The sequence below is a fragment of the Montipora foliosa genome, chromosome 9 (assembly GCF_036669935.1).
Source record: "Montipora foliosa isolate CH-2021 chromosome 9, ASM3666993v2, whole genome shotgun sequence".
Lineage (NCBI taxonomy): Eukaryota > Metazoa > Cnidaria > Anthozoa > Scleractinia > Acroporidae > Montipora > Montipora foliosa.
The window spans coordinates 12,424,878-12,445,200 of NC_090877.1; the positions used below are offsets into that span (position 1 = coordinate 12,424,878).

Here is a 20,323-nt window from a genome sequence, read left to right on the forward strand (position 1 = left end):
AATGTTACAATTACTAAGCCAAAAGCAAAAAACTTCCCAAAAAGTCAATTTTCCGTTTGCAAAATGTACATAAAGGCGACTCAATCATTTTTAACCTAAACAACAATTCATTTGTAAAGACTATATTAATGAACATACTTTATATTGGAATTCACGAATTTTAGTTGCAGTTGTAACTGTATATTTCGCTCCAGTCAATTTGAAGCATTGCCTTCGCTTCGTTTCAGTTATCTTTTGTAAATACCAGGCAGTTGGTGATTGTGACTTGCCATTATCCTCGTATGCTATGAAGCAAGAATGGTGTCACAAGTGCGTAGCAAGAGCGGCAAAGAGGAATTGTTGTCCCGGTGCCACCTATAATATGAAATCAAATCACTTTATGTTAAATGCGGTACCTATCAAGTTCAACGAAACGGAGGCGTTTGAAAGGAACTGTACCAGCAATACATGTATCAGCTGCAAATTACCGCTGAGAATGTCCCCTACCAGCAATAGTTGATGGGATGATGTTGTTTTTAGCTCAGTAAATGAAGAATTTGAATGGGAAACCGACTCATTTATAGAATTGTCGGAGAATGAAATCGTCTCCCGCGTCATATCCAAGGACCGCGTATTGTCACTCTTGAACTACTTGGTTTTGAGATTTCTAGCTGACCGCTGATTTCCTTTTACAATTTGCACATTTTCTGAAAAATGTCGCTCCCTCTGTTCAGAAATTTGTTTTAAAATCCTCGACTCTGCTTCCACACGTTTCCAATTGAAAATGAAAGAAGCCATGCATATCCTTTTGGGAGAAGCCATCTTTAAATTCCCAAGTCAAACATCTTAATTTATCCCTTTCATACTAATTAGTCTCTTTTCTTAGCTTAAATCGTTTGCTTTTTTTTTCTGTTCTCGCCTTCATCCTTAATTATTCATGATATACCTCACGTTGTTACACTACTTATTGCACAACTTCACTTTATTCCTCATTGTACAACTGACGATGGATGATGTTTCATCCGAAACATGTCTTGATTTTCAATTTCGCTTTGTGTTTTCTCCTGTAATAATAAGAACGCTCGTTTTGAGATATCGAAACTTTGTGCTATGCACATTTTTAAAAATGTTATGAATAATGTTTTTTGAATAAAGTTAGCTAGGTCGTTTGCTATACCACTGAATTACGCGAGATTCTACTCGGAACACTTCAATATTCTTGAAGGAAACCTACCCTCTTACCAAAGAATAATTTTGTCAAACAAATTTGTTTAAAAGTTTTTTGAAAAAGTGTTCATCAGGAAAAATGAATTTTAGAATCGCTTATTTCACTTTAGTCTGAAATTTCAGCCGTCTCGTCCCTACCCCGGCTGAAATTTCAGACTAATTTCCCTTTCAAATTTACTGGGCGCTGCGATCTTGAATAATTGTGACGTCTTGCGGTGACACAAATAGCTTTTGTGTAATAAAAACAGGGCAGCCGTAACACGTCCCAGTCATTCAAGATGTTGGCCCCTGGGAAATTTAAAAACAAAAGTAGTCGATTCCAAATTGTATTTATTCCGGATACAGACACTTTCTTTGTAAAAACGTCTCAACAAATTTGATTGTAGAGGTTATTTCCTTTGATTTAATGTCGATTTGTTGGAGTAGAGGACTTATGATAAATTCAGTATTTTTTTTCAATGATTATTTACCTTCCACTGTAAACTTCCGCATCCGGACTCAGTATCACGGGAGCCACACTAAAAAGGATAAAATACATAATAGGGTTATTTACGATCACGTTTACGGCAAAGGGGAAACCTTGTAATGAGATTCAGTACGTTTTGTCAAAAATCGAAGAAACTTGCTCGATATCAGCTCATTCCTCGTCTGTTAGCTGCAGATATCGAGTAACTTTCTCAAAGGAGCGGAGCGATACAAAAAAGAGCAAATGAATTTTTACGATTTTATAAGAAACAGCAGTCTGCAGTTTGTCGTTTTATGACGGTAAACAACTACTAAATCTCTCTAATATTCGAGAAAAGGAGTAAGGAAAAAAGGAAAAACAAAAATAAGACTCCATAACAAGCATCCACGCGAAACCAGATCATACAATTGCATCTCAATAACAAGTAAATAAAAACTGCATACTTGGGAAGTTTTAGAAGGTTGATCAATTCTTGAGCTCGCAAAAGTAGATCTGGATAACACTCTGGGTCAGAGAGAAGCTCCTAAAAACAAATAGTAGTCTCACTATTATTTTTGTATGATATTTAACAAATATTCCACGAGTGCGCATTATATATGAGGTGATAAATAGCCAACGAAACGCGTAGCTCCGAGTTGGCTATAATCACCTCATATCCAATAAGCACGAATGGAATAATTGCTTTAGTATATACTTCACGATTAAAACACTAAGATAAGCATTGGTGTTGTTGTTACGTGATCTTAAAACGCGAAATTATCGACAGCGAGATTTACGAGCTTCTAAACTTCACAGTTTTGTACCATTGAATATGTTTATGCCGAACTTTGTAGCTTTCTTTGTAGCTTCCGGGATGGCATTGTCGAGAAGTTGCTGTATTTCCGAGGGAGACACTTCTCCAAACCTCTTGTTTTTAGCCATTTTCGCGAAACAAAACTTAAAATTTTGCGGCGAAATATTTTGACACACTAACACTTGGCGCACTGCTTTCCAAAACCTCGGTTATTCGCTGATAACCGAGATTGGGCGAGCCAATCAGAAAGCTAGGAATGCAATAACCGGAGGTTTAATATATACTAATTAACAATTATTCCATGAGCGCGCGTTGGATATGAGATGGTAAATAGCCAACGAGGCGCGTAGCGCCGAGTTGGCTATAACCACTCTCATATCCAACAAGCGCGAATGGAATAATTGTTTTATTAAATTCCTTAAACTTCAAAACTTTAGAAGTACGAAATACGAGAGAAAAAAGCGAGAAATTCCTAGCGAAATCAAAAAAAGTTGATGAAGATGCGATGTTGTGTAATACCTCGTGGTCAGACAGACGCAGGCACATCACAAAAACATTTCTTACCTTTTCGCGTATCTCTAAGCTTCGAAAGTGATCTAAACTTTCCACAAAAACGTTTTTCTTTTGCTTTATACCGAAAGAAATTTCGCTTTCTGGCGTAAACGTTTTTAGTTTAGCAACGCTAAGCGCAATCATTTACCATATAAGGTCAAACTAAGGTATATGAGCTGATACCCGAGATTGAGTGAACCAATCAGAGCACGAGAATTGCATTATCCGAGGTTGAGAATTTAATAATAACAAATATTCATTTATACAAAACAATGGCGCGATTGACATTAAGCGTCGCGGAACCAGAAAGTGATTACTAAGATCAGTCACGTGACAATCAAACGAACCAATCACAACCCGAAGCCAACCCACGTCGCCCTCGTTTTGCGCAGGAAAACGCCATCAGGTCGCACTGGTCGCACATGCTTTTGGCTTGCCTTCGGATTGGTCAAGGGGTGGACGAGGGAACTTCCCACCAATCACGGATGGGCAGAATTTAGAGTACCAAAAGCTAGTGAAGGTCGCTTTAGAGCACATCAGAATCCAGTTGTTATCGCCAAAAAGCGAACTTACCGGTTTTCGCCGAAGAATTTTACTCAAACACAGAAGAGCCCTCTGTATCACGTCCTGGCACCTTGAGGCAAGCTGCAAAATAGCAGTGAAAAATCAAATCTTGTCAGAGAGGCTGTCTAAAAAATGATTCGTTGTTGCGCGACGTTCTCAATAAGGAAATAGGGACCTTAAGCAAGCACGACGACGACGACGACGGCTACGAGAACGCCACAAATTTGCATATTTAGTGGGCAAAACACAATAGCTTTTCACGCCCCGCACGTGCGTTTTAAATTATGATACATTTCTTTGCCGTTCTCGTCTTGGCTAAGACGTGAAGTGATCAACTTTGAGGTCATGCATATGGAGGACGAGAGCAAATTACGATGAATTTTCAATTTTGTCTCTTAATATCCACACCGTTCTCATCAATTTTATTCTTGGATTGTGTATTCACACTTTCCAAGCCGAACGACATGGAGTAATCGCAAAATTATTACAGTAACGGGAAATAATATTTTTAAATAACGTTGTCATAATCGTCGTCGTCGTCGTCGTCGTCCTTGCTTAACGTCCCTATTGGCTGGTGACAACAACAACTATCGGAATCTCTCATGTCTTGGTTTAAAATGCACTTGTCATTGAGAAACTTTTTGAAAGACTTTAGTAAAAAGATGGCCTATTCCGTTATCGGACACAATACAGCTACCATTCTTCTTCGTTAAAAGTACTCAAGTAAGGTTTTCGGCGTAATCACTTTTTCTTTATTTTGCCTTACGTCATCTGTGTCTCCTCGCGAAGTAAATGCCCACATAAGGCAATCGTGTACATCGGCTACTGGAGGGAGTGCGCGGAAAGAGAAAATTACATATCTAAGAGCACTGGTGCCCAGTTTCGCCCACAAAGTAGGCGATGCAGGATCGATAATTGTTGCCTACCTTTGCCAAGGTTGTCATAAGAACCGAGACAAGTCTTCCACTGAACGTGACCTGCAATAAGTAAAAATGGCGGTAAATTGTACTTTCCAATCACGTGCTGAATGAATTCAAATTAAAGAAAGTTGCCGGACGAGTCCAACACGAGACACAAAGCTGCAAAACAATTGGGGAGAGAAGAAGAGCTTCTCGCAGCAACCAAAACCCTAAAGAGCTTCTCCCAAGCTACGACCAAATGAAAATTTGTTTATCTTACTTTTCCTGGTGCAGTCTGCATAATCACTTCGTACGTTAAGGCTTCCAATACCTTGAGAAATTAAAAAAAAAGAAAAGAAAAAGATGAGCAGTGGATCAACAAGTTACAGAAAAGGCCGTTCTTCGGTTAAACAGTTGAGGAGAGTTTTCATGGCATAATCCGTCAACTTCAAAACTAAAATACCTCGAAAAACAAAGCAAAACTTTGCCATGAGGGTCACCAAAGGGTTTGGAATCGGAGGATCATGCGACCTGAGACTAAATTCAGTGAAGATCACGATAAGTGGCGAGATATTTACCGAAGAATCTCGGCGCAGGCCAGCGAATGATGATGACGACACATACAGCATAGATTTTTTTTGGGTACGTTTCTTAAAATACCGAGCATACGTCCCATTAAGCAACGCACCATAATCGAGGGAAAGGCAACAAAATTGTTCCTTTATCTTGACTGGAGAAATGCCATTTACCTCAAAATATTGCACGATATTTTGAACAGTACACCCACTGTCATGCACTGAAGAAGCAAACTCTCCTATTATCCACACCTGTTGGCAAAAAAGAAACGTGCTCAAATTTCGGCAGACTTAAGAGAATGAGAAAAACATCACCCGAGTCACAAAGCTCAGTTATTATTATTTTTTGGGAAAACGCTTCATGTGACAGTATCAGGAAGGCTGAAATTGAGTTCCTCTTTCCACGAGCTCTTGAGTGCGTTTTTGCACGAGTTTTAGGAGAGCAGGGGTGGCGCAGTGGTGAGAGCACCACCAATGTGGCCTGGATTCGACTCCCAGACTCGACATCATAGGTGGGTGGAGTTTGTTGGTTCTCGTCTCTGCTTCCAGAGGTTTTTCTCCGGGTACTCCGGTTTTCCTCTTTCCTCAAAAACCAACCCATGTTTTGATTTCTGTTAAGTGTCCCCAACTAGTGCTTCAGCAATAATATACTAATATTACCATTATTATTATTGATACAGTTCAGCTACAATATTGTTTGCCAACCCCTAGCAATAGTGAATTTTAGCATTGCGTTAACATGCAGCGACAAACAACAGGCTGCTGCTGCTCATATTAAAAGCATGAAAATTTTCTATTTCTAACTTCTCTTCTTCTTTGAGAAGTTCCTTGACATCCGGAGATACAACGCACGAAATGTGCAAGAATCAAGCACGTTTCTTTGACTTTTGGGAAAACGCAAAACGATTTCAGCGTGACGTTTTCCGCAGACGCGATGCTAAGTCTACCCATGCGCCACTTATGAATATATTTCGACACCTCTTTGGAGCAGTTTTAAAATGACTGTCGACGGTAATTACGCGATTGCAATTGCTACGCTTAGTAATAGCCCTTTTCACGGTTAAGGCCGGGACACACTAGGCGACAAGTCGCAGCGACAGGTCTCTTGCGACAAGTTGCTCCATGTGCACTACTTGCAAAACAAGTCGCTGCGACACGACGCCTGTTCGGAGCACACGCAGTGATCTCGTATGAGAGGGAATGTGAACTAGTTTTCTAATTCAATATGGCTGACCATATGACGCTCTCTCATTGGTTCATGTATATTTTGTCGCAGCGACTTGTTGCCGGAAGTGTACACACGATGCGACAACGCTGCTTTCGCTAATTTCGTCGCTGCGATAAGTCGCACGAATTCAAACTGGTCTGAATTCGTGCGACTGATCACGGCGACAAAATTCTGCCGCAGCGACAGTGATTTTCATGAAATTAATCGTGTCACACAAGGCGATTTGTTACGGCGACTTGTCCCCGCGACTTATCGCCTAGTGTGTCCCGGCCTTTAGTTTTTCTCATTTGCATTACAATGTAATCTAGCATGCATATGAGGCAAATTCGCGCTATTTTGTAGTTTTAACCCGAAATTGCCTCGCACCCACGTTAGATTACATTGTAACGCAAATGAGAAAAAAACTAACCGTGAGAAGGGCTATTGGTTTAAAAACTCTCGCGCCAGTCTGGATTATCAACCAATGAAAGGAAAACCAAAACCAATCGCGACTTGCACGCGCGATTTTTCCCGCGCTTTGAACAAGTCACATGTAATTACTACCAATTTGGATTGGTTCATTACGCTGTTTGCACCTGCTGTGATTGGCCGAAGTCATTACTTTGGTATTTGTTTGACGACACTCATTTGAAAACCGCTCCATACGTCTGGGCGACGATGAAAACCTCTTGGCTAAGAAACAAAATCAACTCACCAAATGAACGAAAAAGTTTTCTTTGGTTGGCCCAAGGTTTTTAAGCCCGCTTACAAAGTCCATGATATCCTCTTGATGTCTGATTATCAGGTTTGGGTATTTTTGGCACAGCTGTACCAAGCGCTGAGATAACAATCTAAAAAGATACAAAAGACCCTTTGAGCACTGATACCCCATCCATACAGAGGAGTGTAAACCACCTTTCATACGAGCTAAGAAGTTGGAACAACTCGGATAAAAAATGTGGAACGGCTAGGAATTGTTTTTACATGTAAACAGCTCTTGACTCGTTCCAGTTTTGCCGGTTTGGTTCCCATAAGTGAACTGATACATACTCGTGGATCTCTCGCCGATAATGTTGGACGGGATACAACAGTCCGGCTCTCTCTAGCATGACTGGCACCATACGACTGGCCGTCTCCTCTTCGGCCTGCTCCAGAATGGTAGCGAACATCACACTGGAAGAGAAATACGATACAAGGTTACATCTCGCGCGCGCTATGATTGGTCAGTAGGGACTTTACGATCTACGACGCGGTCGTCAACGAGAACGCCACGAAACAACAATATCATTGGTTAAAAGAGGGAAAATAATCGTGCTGCACGATTCTGCACAACAACGACGTGAAATCCCCAAATTTGAGGTTTTGACGACAACGCGAGCGCACAAATGTGAATCTTCCATTTTCTATTTTCTCTATGCAACCGCTCGTACCAATTTATTTTTAGGATACTTCGCCCACATTGTACGACGCCAAGGGAAATGGCCTAACCGCGAGAAACTTACGATAGTGCAAAGTTATGTTTTGAGGTGACGTTTTCGTTGACGTCGCCGTCGTAGATCGTAAAGTCCCTAGTTACGCGCGAACGCACGGTGGATTGGGTCGCATTTGTGTAAGCTGTACGGTTCCACTGGGCTATTTAAACCACAACTTTTGGCAAATCAAAGGCGTCTTTGGTCCCGCGGTGTGCTTTCCCGCTTGATTTCATTATTTAGAGAAAGAAATAGTTTGTTTAGCTCTTGGAAATTCTGAAAAGCAAAGGCAGTCTTGCACTTCTTAGGTTACTGACAATCTATTATATTTCCGAAATTGAGAAAAGCGATACTCGCACTTTATAGATGGTTTTCACAGTGACGTCATCAAATTCTTAAACCAAAATCGCGAGGCGTTTGGAATTTTTGTCTACAGAAAGTTGAGGATGACCTAGAAATAAATCTTTCTCCACGTTTCCAGTTCCATGACGTCTTTCGTTTCGAAAATACAGCATTTTAAAGTGGTACTACGACCAAAAAAACAATTCTTTTTTTTCTTTGGATTTCAAAACTATGTTAACTAAACGCTAACTGACCCAAGTTTTAAGTTCTGATTTTAAAAAGACACCTGTTTATTTTAACTGGAATTTTCTAATTTATTGGTCCGCCATTACTAACTTTAAAATCTTGAGAGAGCTGGGTCGAGGAGAGAATGACGTCAAAGACTCACTAGTTTACGAATGCAATGCGTGTGTACGCGCAGAATTAATATGCAGCACGGGAGTTTCGAGCTTTCAGACTTTTAAACCCGTGTTTTGCATATGCAATAAATTGCGTTTACACGCTGAAATTTTAAGATAGTGAGTAAATGACGTCATTTTCTCTAGATCCAACCCTCTGAGGTCCAATCGGCCAGTTTTGAACGTGAGTAATGGCGGACCGTGAAATTCAAAACTTACACTCAAAATATACAGCCTTTGGATAAAACTCAAAGCTCAAAATTTTGCCAGTTAGGTGTTAAGCAAACACGCCTTCAAAATCTGAAGAAAAAAAGGAAATGATTTTTTGATCATAGTACCACTTTAAATTTCCGAATAGTCCGCTTGCGAGACACCTCGATACAAACTTATTTGGTTGAAGAAAATGTCTATGCCTATGAATCTCAACAGTCTGAGCGTTTCAAGTACTCAAGGAGATGTGTTCACACACATGTACTTTATCTCATGAGCGAAAAGTAAGCGCTTTTAACGCTAAGCGAATTCCACCAACATGGCGGCTCCGTACAAAACTCTATAAAGTTGGGTGAAACGCCAAACGACAAATAACTCAGAAACGATGTACCGCACAGACCTGAGAATTATTGAGGTGATTTATGAATTTGCCTCCTACAACATTTCAAGTTTTTGGCTTATTTCATTAAACGGTTTCTATGTTATTTTTTTGTTGCGTGACAGTGAAAACGATATACGGACACCTGAAAAGTTTGGGAGGCTTCAACAGAATTCGGACCCATGATCCCTGCGATGCCAGTGTCACGCAACGTTCCCCCAAAAGGCGAACGTTGCGTGACATCCAAAAAACGGCTGCGAGGGAGACTATGCAATGCTCTACTAACTGAGTTATGAGGCCACACAGTTGAGTCCTTTCACGGGAACACATGAGCCCAACAAATTGACCTACTCACCGCTGAGTCAAGACAATGGACGAATTTAGCTTTGTTTTGTTTTGTCCCAAAGGAATTTTCGTTTTGTTTTTTCATAAGTTACGCATACATATCCACGTGCATAAGACGACATTTGAAAGAAACTTTTCCCTAGGGTAACGACACGTGGCAGGAGCCCATCTGGAGCGTGCAACTTCCATACAGCGTCTGTGAAACAGCGTTTTCACAAGTAGGTTTATTTTTAGACTAGCCCTTCCCGCGAATTAGGTCAAAAAACAAAGGCAGTTCCGGTTCGGTGACCCTGTGACGTCAGCTTAATTTTTTGTAATTGGTCATCGTGTTCCCGTGGGAGTCTCATTCGCGGGAAATTCAATCTAAAAATAAATCGGTCTGTGAAAACGCCGTTACACGAATACAGTAGAGTTGTACGCTCCGGGTCATGGGTTCCTGCACGTGGTCTGAAACGGGAAAACAAAACGTACAAACTAAAGAGGTTCATTGCTTAAATTGCCAAGTACCAAGTACGAGGATCACCCGCACTTCAGATAATTATAACCATTAAAAAGACTGTCTTGTCATTTTTTCTTAGAACAGTCCCTTACTTTAGCAGGACTGGTACAATTTGAGCCGATACCACAACGCGAGGCTGCTGAAGTTTGTCCTCTAACAGCGAATGAAGAGTTACAAGTCTGAAAAACAACATGACACTGGCATCAGTTTGTCTCGGAGGAACATCCTCGCTAAACCCTGTTTCTGATATCAGTCAACTTTAGTAACAAAAAAGGTTTAGATACCCAAGGGCTGAAGGAGGCTTTGGCCAAACAACCCACTTATGTCCAGAAATGCGCGCAATAGACTTTTTTGCAGTTATGTGCATAGTTACCTGGCCTTTAAATGAAAGTGAGGCTGAAGTTTACTTTGTTATGATACAGACCTTCCTCCTTGTCTTATGTTAACGGTGTTGTTCTCGTGCTATTAAATGAGTTGGAATTTACGTAAGAAAAGCAGTGAGGTTTCTATCAAAACAAGGTCAAGTCCAGCCTCACTTTCATTTAAAGGCCAGTTAACTAAGCACACAACTAAGTACACACCCAATACGAAGGAAAGACCTTAAATAACAATGACTACAACCAGGTTTTCTGAGCCCGCGAGACTGAGCACCCCAGCAAACTACTGTTTTAACGAAAACCGCTGGTCAGCAACCTGGTTCTGGTCATTGCTGTCTAAGGTCTTCCAATACGAAGTGTCCCATTAAGTCATTAAGCGTTTGCTACCTATTCCTAACAATAAGGTTAGGGTAAAGGTTACCGTTATTTTTAGGACAGGGTTAATGCAGCTGCATGTTTATCCTTGCTTCAGAAGAGGTATTTGGAGGACACTTTGTGCCCTTAATTGTCTGTATTTCCGAACGGTCCGTCACCTGTTCATCTTCTAGAAAAATTCCGCTGATTGCTTCACTATTCCGTCCTCGGATAAGCGATCGCCGAACCATGGATAAGGCATGTGGTCTGGTTCACTTTCTCTTAAAGGCCAAGTAACCAGACACAACTAGATACACAGCTGACCCAATACGAAGTGTCCCATTAAGTTTAAGCATTTGCTACCTATTTCTAACAATAAGGTTAGGGTAAAGGTTAGCGTTATTTCTGGACACATAATTCCCAGATTCGGCGTCATATGTAGGTTGAGTTTGTTGGTTCTCTTCTCTGCACCGAGAGGTTTTTCTTTTCCCCTTTCCTCAAACAACCAACATTTCATTTGACTTGCGTCGATTTGTTGATTTCAGTTTACAGTGTCCCCAATCAGTGCTTCAGCGCGAGAAGACTTGACACTTAAATACAGTTCCCTTCCTTTCCTTCCAAGACACGAGTGATGTTGAAGTTGCGGAGAAGAGCAAGGGACAAAAAAACACCAGCAACGTGGTGCTCATTGACATTTGCTTTCCATCTGTTAGCCCGGGTTAATGATTAAGATATTAGCCCCCCTCACTAATTATGCTTTCCCGAGAACTAGTGGAACATAACATACGGTCGTTTCGCCAAAAGTCAGTTCGCCCACGTTTTTGGTCCGTTTGCTAACACCGAAAAGTCAGTTCGCCCACACCTAAGGTATTTGGTTTTCCAATCCCGGCTATCTCGATGATCTCTTAAAATTGATTTTTTATTTCTGTCCCCTATTTGTAATACTTGTTATGAAAGCGGTGGCGAGGATTCTCGAATTCCATATTGTATCATGAGCCACTTGAAACGGCACAAAGGTAAACAACAAAAAGCAAGCTACTGCTTGTCAGAAAAGCAAGAAAATTGTCTAATTGTAACTTTTATCTCTCTCTTTTCAGAAATTGCTCCATATCTAATTCTAATTGTGTGATCTGCAAAAGGAATTAGCCGCATAGCCCATCACCGCAAATGTGCATGTGTTAGTGTTAAAATATGAGACAAGGTGCAACTGCTAAATAATAAAAATAAAAATAAAGAAATAAAGAAATAAATAAATAAAGTTGCGGGGTCGGCGTTTTTTTTTTAAAACATGGCACCTGACAGCCGTTTTGAAAGCTTCCACTGACTGCTCTTCAATGACTCTGTTTGGTAAAGTGTTCCATTCTTTGATTGTACGTGTAATAAAACTGTGTTGGTATTTGTTTCTTTTAGCACTGACGTGAACGAATTTCTTAGGATGGAATTGTCTAGTACATGTATCCTGTGGCCTTTTATTTAATAAATAGGGTGGAATTTGTATGGCTGACAGGCCAGAAACTACTTAAAAAATCATTGTGAGTCGTGCCACTTTCCTTCTTTTCTCAAGTGGTGGCCATTACAAATCAGAATATATCTGTACCTAACAAACTAGGAATCAGCCAAAAGGAAACACGTTTCCTAGATTTTTGCGAAACAAAAATTCATCCTATTGTTTTAACAACAAATTAACCTCTGGTTAGGACATTAGTCACGCAAAAGATTAGTACGCTAAATAAATAAACAAAAAATTAAAAACAGATATAAAGAGCTTTACTTGTCAATGGTGTCTCCGTGTCCAGCTTCCGGCCTCAGAATGAAGCTATAAAGAGGTCTATATTCAGGTGCCAGAAATGACTCCACAGACGACTGCTGGCCAAATGTCATCTTGTCGCCACTGTTAGCTGTTTTAGCAGGGAACAAATGAAATCAATACACCAGTTCGCACGACAAAATGTTAGTTGTTTAAGCTACATCAACTTAAGTACAATAATCACCCACCACCTGGCCAGGCCGGGTTGCTCAAAGCATGGTTAGCCCGAACCAGCGTTAAATACCATGGAAACCTACAGGTTTTGATAGCTCTTAACCAACGGTTAGCGCTAACCAGGCTTTGAGCAACCGACCCCCGGTCGCTATGCTAAGCCCACGGACAAAGTGAGTATGAGCTTTATTCAGTACAATCTCAACATGCAAAAACAAAGGAAAAAAATTACAATAAAACATAAACTGAACAACAAAAAAAAAATTGAAAATTGACTTGGGAGAGTGTACATTTGAAGGTTACTCACTTAGATGGCCACTGCTCTGATTTTTTAGTTTCCAGCCCTGCTAGTCATGAAACACAGTGGAAACTTGGTGACTCCCATTTACAAGGCAAGCTATAGGTCGTGCGTATTAAGAAGATTGTTTGAATTTGGCGGACCAAAGACAGAAACGAGGTATTTTCGGACTGAGTGTCCACTGCGCGCATTTCACAATATTTTCGCGAAATGGATTTGAGTAACTACTAAGATGGACTAACTGGTCAAATACGAATCCCAGCAAGAATCAGTTAAGGCTTGCGGGTCAGGCTCTTCAAAATGACAACAGCAAAGTGTATGGTACATGCAGCTGATACTTGGGCGATTTTCAACTGAGTGTCGAAAGTAATTAGCGAATTGCTTTGGTTTTGCATCACTTCGCTCAGTGACTGGTTCAAAGTTCTTTCGCCACTTTTTCAACCAATCAGAAGTGAAACAAAAACCAATCGTGGCTCGCGCGTGAACAGTTTCCCGCGCTTTGTGTAGGCTACATGTAATTTCTTCGTGTTTTGATTGGTTTACTGGATTGTCTCCGTCCTTTTTGATTGGCCAAAGTAATTACTTTGGTTTTGGTTTTACGCCACTTGATTTAAACTCGCTCTAAGGCTTGCGGGTTACGTAGGCTCTTCAAAAATGACAACAACAAAGTGTGTGGTGCATGCAGAAGATACTACATGGAAATACTAAATGCATTACGTACGGTAGTGTTACCTTTGATAGACGATGAGGTGCACAATGCTGCTGCCAAGCATGGCAAATCCAGGAGAGTGTGAAGCATCTAACCACGAAAGAAAAAAAGCCAGAAAAATACACCTTGTCATCAGACTACCGAAGAGAAGGACAAAGGTTTGACCCCTTGCCGGACCAACAGTGAGGTCTTAAAATAACATAGGAGTGCTTCTTTTGCACTCGCATCTGCAAATCGTTAGACTTTCAAGCCCTAGTCCCCGTCTTAACACAACCGTTATTGTTTACCCCGTAGGCCTTTAGAGGACCCAACTACTGATCACGAAGAGTAAGTCACGGAGTTCCGCGTGTTGTGGTTTGATCTCCGGGACCACAAAAGCAGGCACTAGCTGCTGTGGTGACCCTGGTTGTAAGCGAAGCTAACAATCGAAGGCCACCCCTACCCTTACTCGCCAGAGGGAAGAGGAAGGTGAGAAAGGGAATGCCTCCCCCCCCCCCCCTCCCCCGGCCTTTTCTTCTGGCTTTCCGCGCATCCGTCACTCCAAACGAACAAACCTCCCGATTCGCAAGGTAGTAAACGCTTACCTCGACAACGGTATCCTGGTTCAACATGGCAGGCAAAAGGTCCATGAATTCTTTGAGATAAGTACGTGGATACCAGGCCAATATCTGAACAAATGAACACAAAACCAAGTGTACGCAGTTTGAGTATCAAACAAAACAGATCAACCGTTCAAGGTTTTGTCTTTAAATTTTCCTTTAATAGTTTCAGGTTGTATCTCTAGTGTACAATTACTTTAGTTTAATGTCTACTATCCATTCTTAACATAAGGAATTCGAACTTAGAAAAATCATCCACCTACAAATGTACATCTACATGCTCCAGCACTCGGCAGCGAAGTCCCTTTTGCTTTCTTCGCCTCATACACCGTCAGCCTTTTTGAGACATCATTGCTACTCAGGTCTCATTTTGCTGGAGAATTCAGGCCATAAAACCAACGGGGACTCCGTGCCCTTCTTTTTTCGACCGTACGGTTTACAGTCCTTTATCAGAGAAGACATGAAAGTAAAACCATTTGCGGAAGTAATTACAAAGGCAGGACTTTATCCTCAAATTATCGGGTGAATCGACTCAGTTTTGTCGATTCTAGGTTCGGATGAACTGGCAATCGGCGAATCTAACTCACGACCACCCACACGGTAGTCCGATGCTCAACAAAATAAGCCAACCCGGCCAAATCGATTCTCAAGAAAAAAACCATGGATGTTTCAGAATACCTTAAAGTTCCAACCATATTCCTCTTACCTTTAATAAATTTGGAAAGAACTTCGTTAGGATACTGGTCGAAAAACAGAGTTTCTCCAGGTTTTCCAAACAGAAGCAAACGATCTCAAAGGCAAGGGAGGCACTGACAAAATTAAGGCACAAAAAATTGCGTTAGAAAAGAGCATGGCACAATCCCTAACCTGCATCCCTTTTTCCCATCTTTGTGCCAAAAACAACAGATTGCTCATCATCTTGAATTGTTCATGCCATCAACATAGTGGCGATGATGTGTTATGGTTATTGAGATCATTTTTCAGCAAATCTTTTGGTCACCGAGTTCCAAGTCAAGAAAGCTTCAGTCGACAAGAAACGACTCTAATAAACATTTCATTGAATTAAGCTAAACGATTACTGCACCTTGCAGTAACATCCAGATTCATAAAAAAAAAAAAAAAATTTCGATCCACTGTTTCACTTTTACCGTCATCACTTACATTTGCCACCACAGCAGTCCATAAAAACGGAAACCGTCAAAGTGAATCGCAATCAAGCAAACACAACCTCGTTCCCCTAAGTTGTGATTGACAGCAGCAAAAAATGAAACCGTTTAAGTGCTACTATGACAAAAAATTCAACTCTTCTTTTGCTTTGGGTGTTAACTAAACACCAAATCACTTAAGTTTTAAGCCTTTATTTAAAAAAGACAACTTTTAATTTTAACTGGAATTTTCCTATTCAATGGATCGCAGAAAAAAGGGTCAAAGACTCAATTAAGAATACTCTGCTGAATTAAAATGTAGCAGGGGAGTTTCGGTCTTTCAGATTTTTAAAGGAGTGTTTTGCATATATAATAAGCAGCAAATTTTGAAAGTGTGTTTGCTTGACACCTGACTGGCAGAATCTTGAGCTTCGAATTTTATCCAAAGGCTGCTTTCTTTGAGTGCAAATTTAGGATTTCACGGTCTGCCATTCGTTCAAGACTGACTGATTGGACCTCAGAGGGTTGGATCAAGGATAAGATGACGTCAAAGACTCACTAGCTTAAAATTACAGCGTGTAAATGCAGGTTGTTATACATGCAAAACACGAGTCTAAAAGTCTGAAAGTTCGAAACTCCCATACTGTATGTTAATTTAGGCGCATCCACACACATTGCATTTTTTAACTAGCGAGTCTTTGATGTCACCTTATCCTCGATCCATCTCTCTCAAGAAAAAAAAAAGTAATAAATAATAAACAGGTGTCTTTTTGAAATGAAGGCTTTAAACGTCCGTCACTTAGTGTTCAGTTAACATAGTTTTGAACTACAAAAAAAACTAGAATTGATTTTTGGTCATAGTAGCACTTTAATTATTAAGTTAACCCTTTCACTCCTGTAAGGGCCAAGATGAGACTTATAGATTTTACTCTGTCTAACGCCAGACGATTTTACTCGTCAATGGGGAACCCCACAGGAGTGAAAGGGTTAACAACAGCTACAGTAGGTTCACGCAAAAATTATGTCTTAACCCTTTCACTCCTGTAAGGGCCAATATGAGACTTATAGATTTTACTCTGTCTAACGCCAGACGATTTTATTCGTCAGTGGGAAACCCCACAGCAGTGAAAGGGTTAAGCTGGCGAGTAAATGAGGTCAACTTCCCTAGATCCAATCCTCAGAGGTCCAATCGGTCAGTTTTGAAAGTGAGTGTCTCGACCCAATCCCCCGGGAATAAAACTCTATTATTATGCAAGCGTTCTCTGTACCATATTAAGATAGATACATTTCACACAAAGTGATAAACTTCATCAGATAAAGGGCCCAAAGTTATTCACGTTAACCTGTGAACAAGGAACAAAGCTCTTCTCTAACAGTAGCTACAATGAAACCCGCGATTCTTTTGACCTTGAGGGGCTGATACACCAAGTGCGTAGTCTGTGTATACAAAGAAAATACATACTTTGAATAATATGAACTCAGCACAGGACCAAACAGGGTCTTACAGGCAGGTTCAGGATCAAATACAACAGTTTCACCTGAAAAATATGTTATAATATTTAGCAAAGGACAAGAAACTTTATTGCATTCTCATAGTTGGACTAGATCTTATATTTATATAGACTTATTTCAAGTGCCCTTGAACTCCATTTATTTCATTAGTTTCTTCTATTATCTAACTGTGATGATTTTCTTTAGTTCTTTAGTGCTAAGGCCAGTGTGATCTCTCACTTGACCTTAGAGGTGTTTTGATTGGTCTGCCCTCTTCATAATGTTCTTGTTTTGGCTGTGAGGTTGGCTCCCACGTTTGGTAAACGTGTTGAGAATGATATTGAAATGAAATGGTCTGTTGCCGCGATAGACACTTAAATCGCAATTTGAACTCTGTAGAATTCCAATTGACCATAATAATGTTATTATTGTCATGTGAATATATTGTTAATTATTAACAGTGTAATTCACAGGACAATACTTGGCATCCTGCAAACAAAATTACATGTATTTGTTCTTCTGTGAAGATGATAATAACAACAATAATAATAATAATAATAATAATAATAATAATACCAATACTTCTTAGCAGCACGAAGTAAGATATCGCTTTGATGATCCATACGATGTTTTTGAAATTCATATTTAATCAATACATGTTTCGGATGAAACATCATCCATCGTCAGTTGACAAATGAGAAGTAAACTAAATTTGAGCAATAAATAGTGTAACAAAGTGAGATATAACATGAATAATTAAGGATGAAGGCGAGAGCAGAATAAAATAAAAACACCCAACCACGAAACAAAACAGAAAAAACCAAACTGTTTAGGCTAAGAAAAGAAACTAATTAGTATGAAAGGGATAAATTAAGATGTTTGACTTGGGAATTTAGAGATGGCTGCTCCCAAAGGATATGCATGGCTTCTTTGATTTTCAATTGGAAACGTGTGGAAGCAGAGTCGAGGATTTTAAAACAGTCTTCTGAACACCGGGAGCGACAATTTTCAGAACCTCTCAAGTGCTTAAATATGTGGGAATGTTTGTCGGAGGCGAGATGTTCACGGATGCGAGTGGCGAAATGTCTATTGGTTTCACCAATATAACAGGCATTACAGCCTGCACATGAAAACTTGTAAATGATTCGCGATCGTAAACCCGCAGGGATAGGATCCTTCGCCCCAAACCAACTCCTAATTTTAAACGGGGTGAACACCAACTTAATTTCCAGGTCGCTGCAAAATTTGTTGACTAATTTCTTAATTCTGCGTTTTGTTATGATGGAAAAGGGACCGATGTACGGTAATTTAAAATACAGACAATTGTCCTTCCGAGCAACACTCTGAGAGGAATCGGAAGTAAAGTAATTGTTGAGAAATTTTCTAACAACATTCTCGATAACGCTAGAAGGAAACAAATTCTTCCTTAATGTTTTGGTAAGGTTGCTTATGTCCAAGTGAAAACCAGTCCAAGTATTATTAATTTTAAATACTCGGTCAACCAGAGTGCGTACTAGTCCTAATTTGTAACTGAAAGGTACAAAGCTGTAATAAATGGTGAGAAGACCGGTGTAGGTCTTCTTGTGGAAAACCGAGGTAATAATGCCCTGATTACTATGGTTATCTAAAAGCACATCTAAGAAGGGAAGCTTGTGGTTTTCTTCCTTCTCCATAGTAAACTTGATGTTAGGATGCTGGCTGTTGATATAACTGAAGAAAGATAAAGCATCCTGCTCGGTATTAAACAAAGCAAAGGTGTCGTCAACATATCTGCGGTAAAACTCGATACCTGAATTGTAATTCTCTAACCAGCGTTTCTCATGGTGACCCATAAAGAGATTAGCTAATACAGGAGCAAGCGGGGAGCCCATGGCTACCCCATCAATTTGATCGTAAAAATTACCCAAAAATGAAAAATGGGTTTGAGCAGTGGCAAAGAAAAATAACTTAGTAAGATTTTCCCGTCCTAATTTAATATCTGGATTGCCCTTCATAATGTAGTCTACCGCTAAGTCGAGAGATTCGATGAGGGGAATGTTGGTGAAAAGACTTTCGACATCGAAAGAAACCATGAACTTATTTAGGGTATGGAGTCTAGTGACTTCACTAACAAAAGTAAAAGTGTCATGAGCACAGTAGTCATTAGGGATGTGAGGGTTTAACAATGTACATAAATACTTAGCTAGGTTGTAATTATAGGTTCCAATCGAAGAAACAATGGGCCGGAAAGGAGGTGTCGAACAGTGATCTTGAACCTTATGCATCTTAGGAAGCCCATAAATTCTGGCTGGTTGAGATCCTGATGGATAGATCTTGTCATAAATGGTGTTCTCAATTTCATCATTCTTCTTCAGGTTGCGAAGAAACCGTTGTAATTGGCCCTCCCTTAGGAGAGTTGGATCATCCTTACCCATTTTTCATTTTTGGGTAATTTTTACGATCAAATTGATGGGGTACCTCGGTTTTCCACAAGAAGACCTACACCGGTCTTCTCACCAATTATTACAGCTTTGTACCTTTCAGTTACAAATTAGGACTAGTACGCACTCTGGTTGACCGAGTATTTAAAATTAATAATACTTGGACTGGTTTTCACTTGGACATAAGCAACCTTACCAAAACATTAAGGAAGAATTTGTTTCCTTCTAGCGTTATCGAGAATGTTGTTAGAAAATTTCTCAACAATTACTTTACTTCCGATTCCTCTCAGAGTGTTGCTCGGAAGGACAATTGTCTGTATTTTAAATTACCGTACATCGGTCCCTTTTCCATCATAACAAAATGCAGAATTAAGAAATTAGTCAACAAATTTTGCAGCGACCTGGAAATTAAGTTGGTGTTCACCCCGTTTAAAATTAGGAGTTGGTTTGGGGCGAAGGATCCTATCCCTGCGGGTTTACGATCGCGAATCATTTACAAGTTTTCATGTGCAGGCTGTAATGCCTGTTATATTGGTGAAACCAATAAACATTTCGCCACTCGCATCCGTGAACATCTCGCCTCCGACAAACATTCCCACATATTTAAGCACTTGAGAGGTTCTGAAAATTGTCGCTCCCGGTGTTCAGAAGACTGTTTTAAAATCCTCGACTCTGCTTCCACACGTTTCCAATTGAAAATCAAAGAAGCCATGCATATCCTTTGGGAGCAGCCATCTCTAAATTCCCAAGTCAAACATCTTAATTTATCCCTTTCATACTAATTAGTTTCTTTTCTTAGCCTAAACAGTTTGGTTTTTTCTGTTTTGTTTCGTGGTTGGGTGTTTTTATTTTATTCTGCTCTCGCCTTCATCCTTAATTATTCATGTTATATCTCATTTTGTTACACTATTTATTGCTCAAATTTAGTTTACTTCTCATTTGTCAACTGACGATGGATGATGTTTCATCCGAAACATGTATTGATTAAATATGAATTTCAAAAACATCGTATGGATCATTAAATAATAATAATAATAATAATAATAAT

The 20,323-nt window shown here is 40.0% G+C and overlaps 2 protein-coding genes across 2 annotated transcripts in view; both read right to left on the reverse strand.

The window, feature by feature from the left end:
* LOC137972141 (AP-5 complex subunit zeta-1-like) overlaps nucleotides 1-20,323 on the reverse strand; it is a 31,211-nt gene that overhangs the window by 2,489 nt on the left and 8,399 nt on the right. The window contains exons 11-25 of the mRNA XM_068818978.1: nucleotides 16,827-16,902; nucleotides 14,926-15,028; nucleotides 14,205-14,288; nucleotides 13,644-13,710; nucleotides 12,407-12,533; nucleotides 9,997-10,083; nucleotides 7,313-7,435; nucleotides 6,978-7,113; nucleotides 5,230-5,307; nucleotides 4,761-4,811; nucleotides 4,508-4,558; nucleotides 3,591-3,662; nucleotides 2,116-2,195; nucleotides 1,677-1,724; nucleotides 1-354 (exon numbers count right to left, since the gene is read on the reverse strand). The exon at nucleotides 1-354 is cut by the window's left edge and continues 2,489 nt beyond it. Of these exons, the coding sequence (XP_068675079.1) occupies nucleotides 285-354; nucleotides 1,677-1,724; nucleotides 2,116-2,195; nucleotides 3,591-3,662; nucleotides 4,508-4,558; nucleotides 4,761-4,811; nucleotides 5,230-5,307; nucleotides 6,978-7,113; nucleotides 7,313-7,435; nucleotides 9,997-10,083; nucleotides 12,407-12,533; nucleotides 13,644-13,710; nucleotides 14,205-14,288; nucleotides 14,926-15,028; nucleotides 16,827-16,902 (1,253 nt within the window). The 3' untranslated portion in view covers nucleotides 1-284. The remainder of the gene's footprint in view (nucleotides 355-1,676; nucleotides 1,725-2,115; nucleotides 2,196-3,590; nucleotides 3,663-4,507; nucleotides 4,559-4,760; nucleotides 4,812-5,229; nucleotides 5,308-6,977; nucleotides 7,114-7,312; nucleotides 7,436-9,996; nucleotides 10,084-12,406; nucleotides 12,534-13,643; nucleotides 13,711-14,204; nucleotides 14,289-14,925; nucleotides 15,029-16,826; nucleotides 16,903-20,323) is intronic.
* Nucleotides 15,432-18,857, reverse strand: LOC137972143 (uncharacterized). The gene is made up of 2 exons (XM_068818980.1): nucleotides 17,655-18,857; nucleotides 15,432-15,447 (listed from the first exon to the last, which is right to left on the reverse strand). Exon 1 carries the CDS (start codon nucleotides 18,847-18,849, stop codon nucleotides 17,707-17,709), a length of 1,143 nt encoding a protein of 380 aa, XP_068675081.1. The 5' UTR covers nucleotides 18,850-18,857; the 3' UTR covers nucleotides 15,432-15,447; nucleotides 17,655-17,706.

What these genes read in the sequence shown, in the direction of transcription:
- LOC137972143 (XM_068818980.1), bottom strand. Translation starts at nt 18,849, where the DNA reads ATGAAGGGCAATCCAGATATTAAATTAGGACGGGAAAATCTTACTAAG.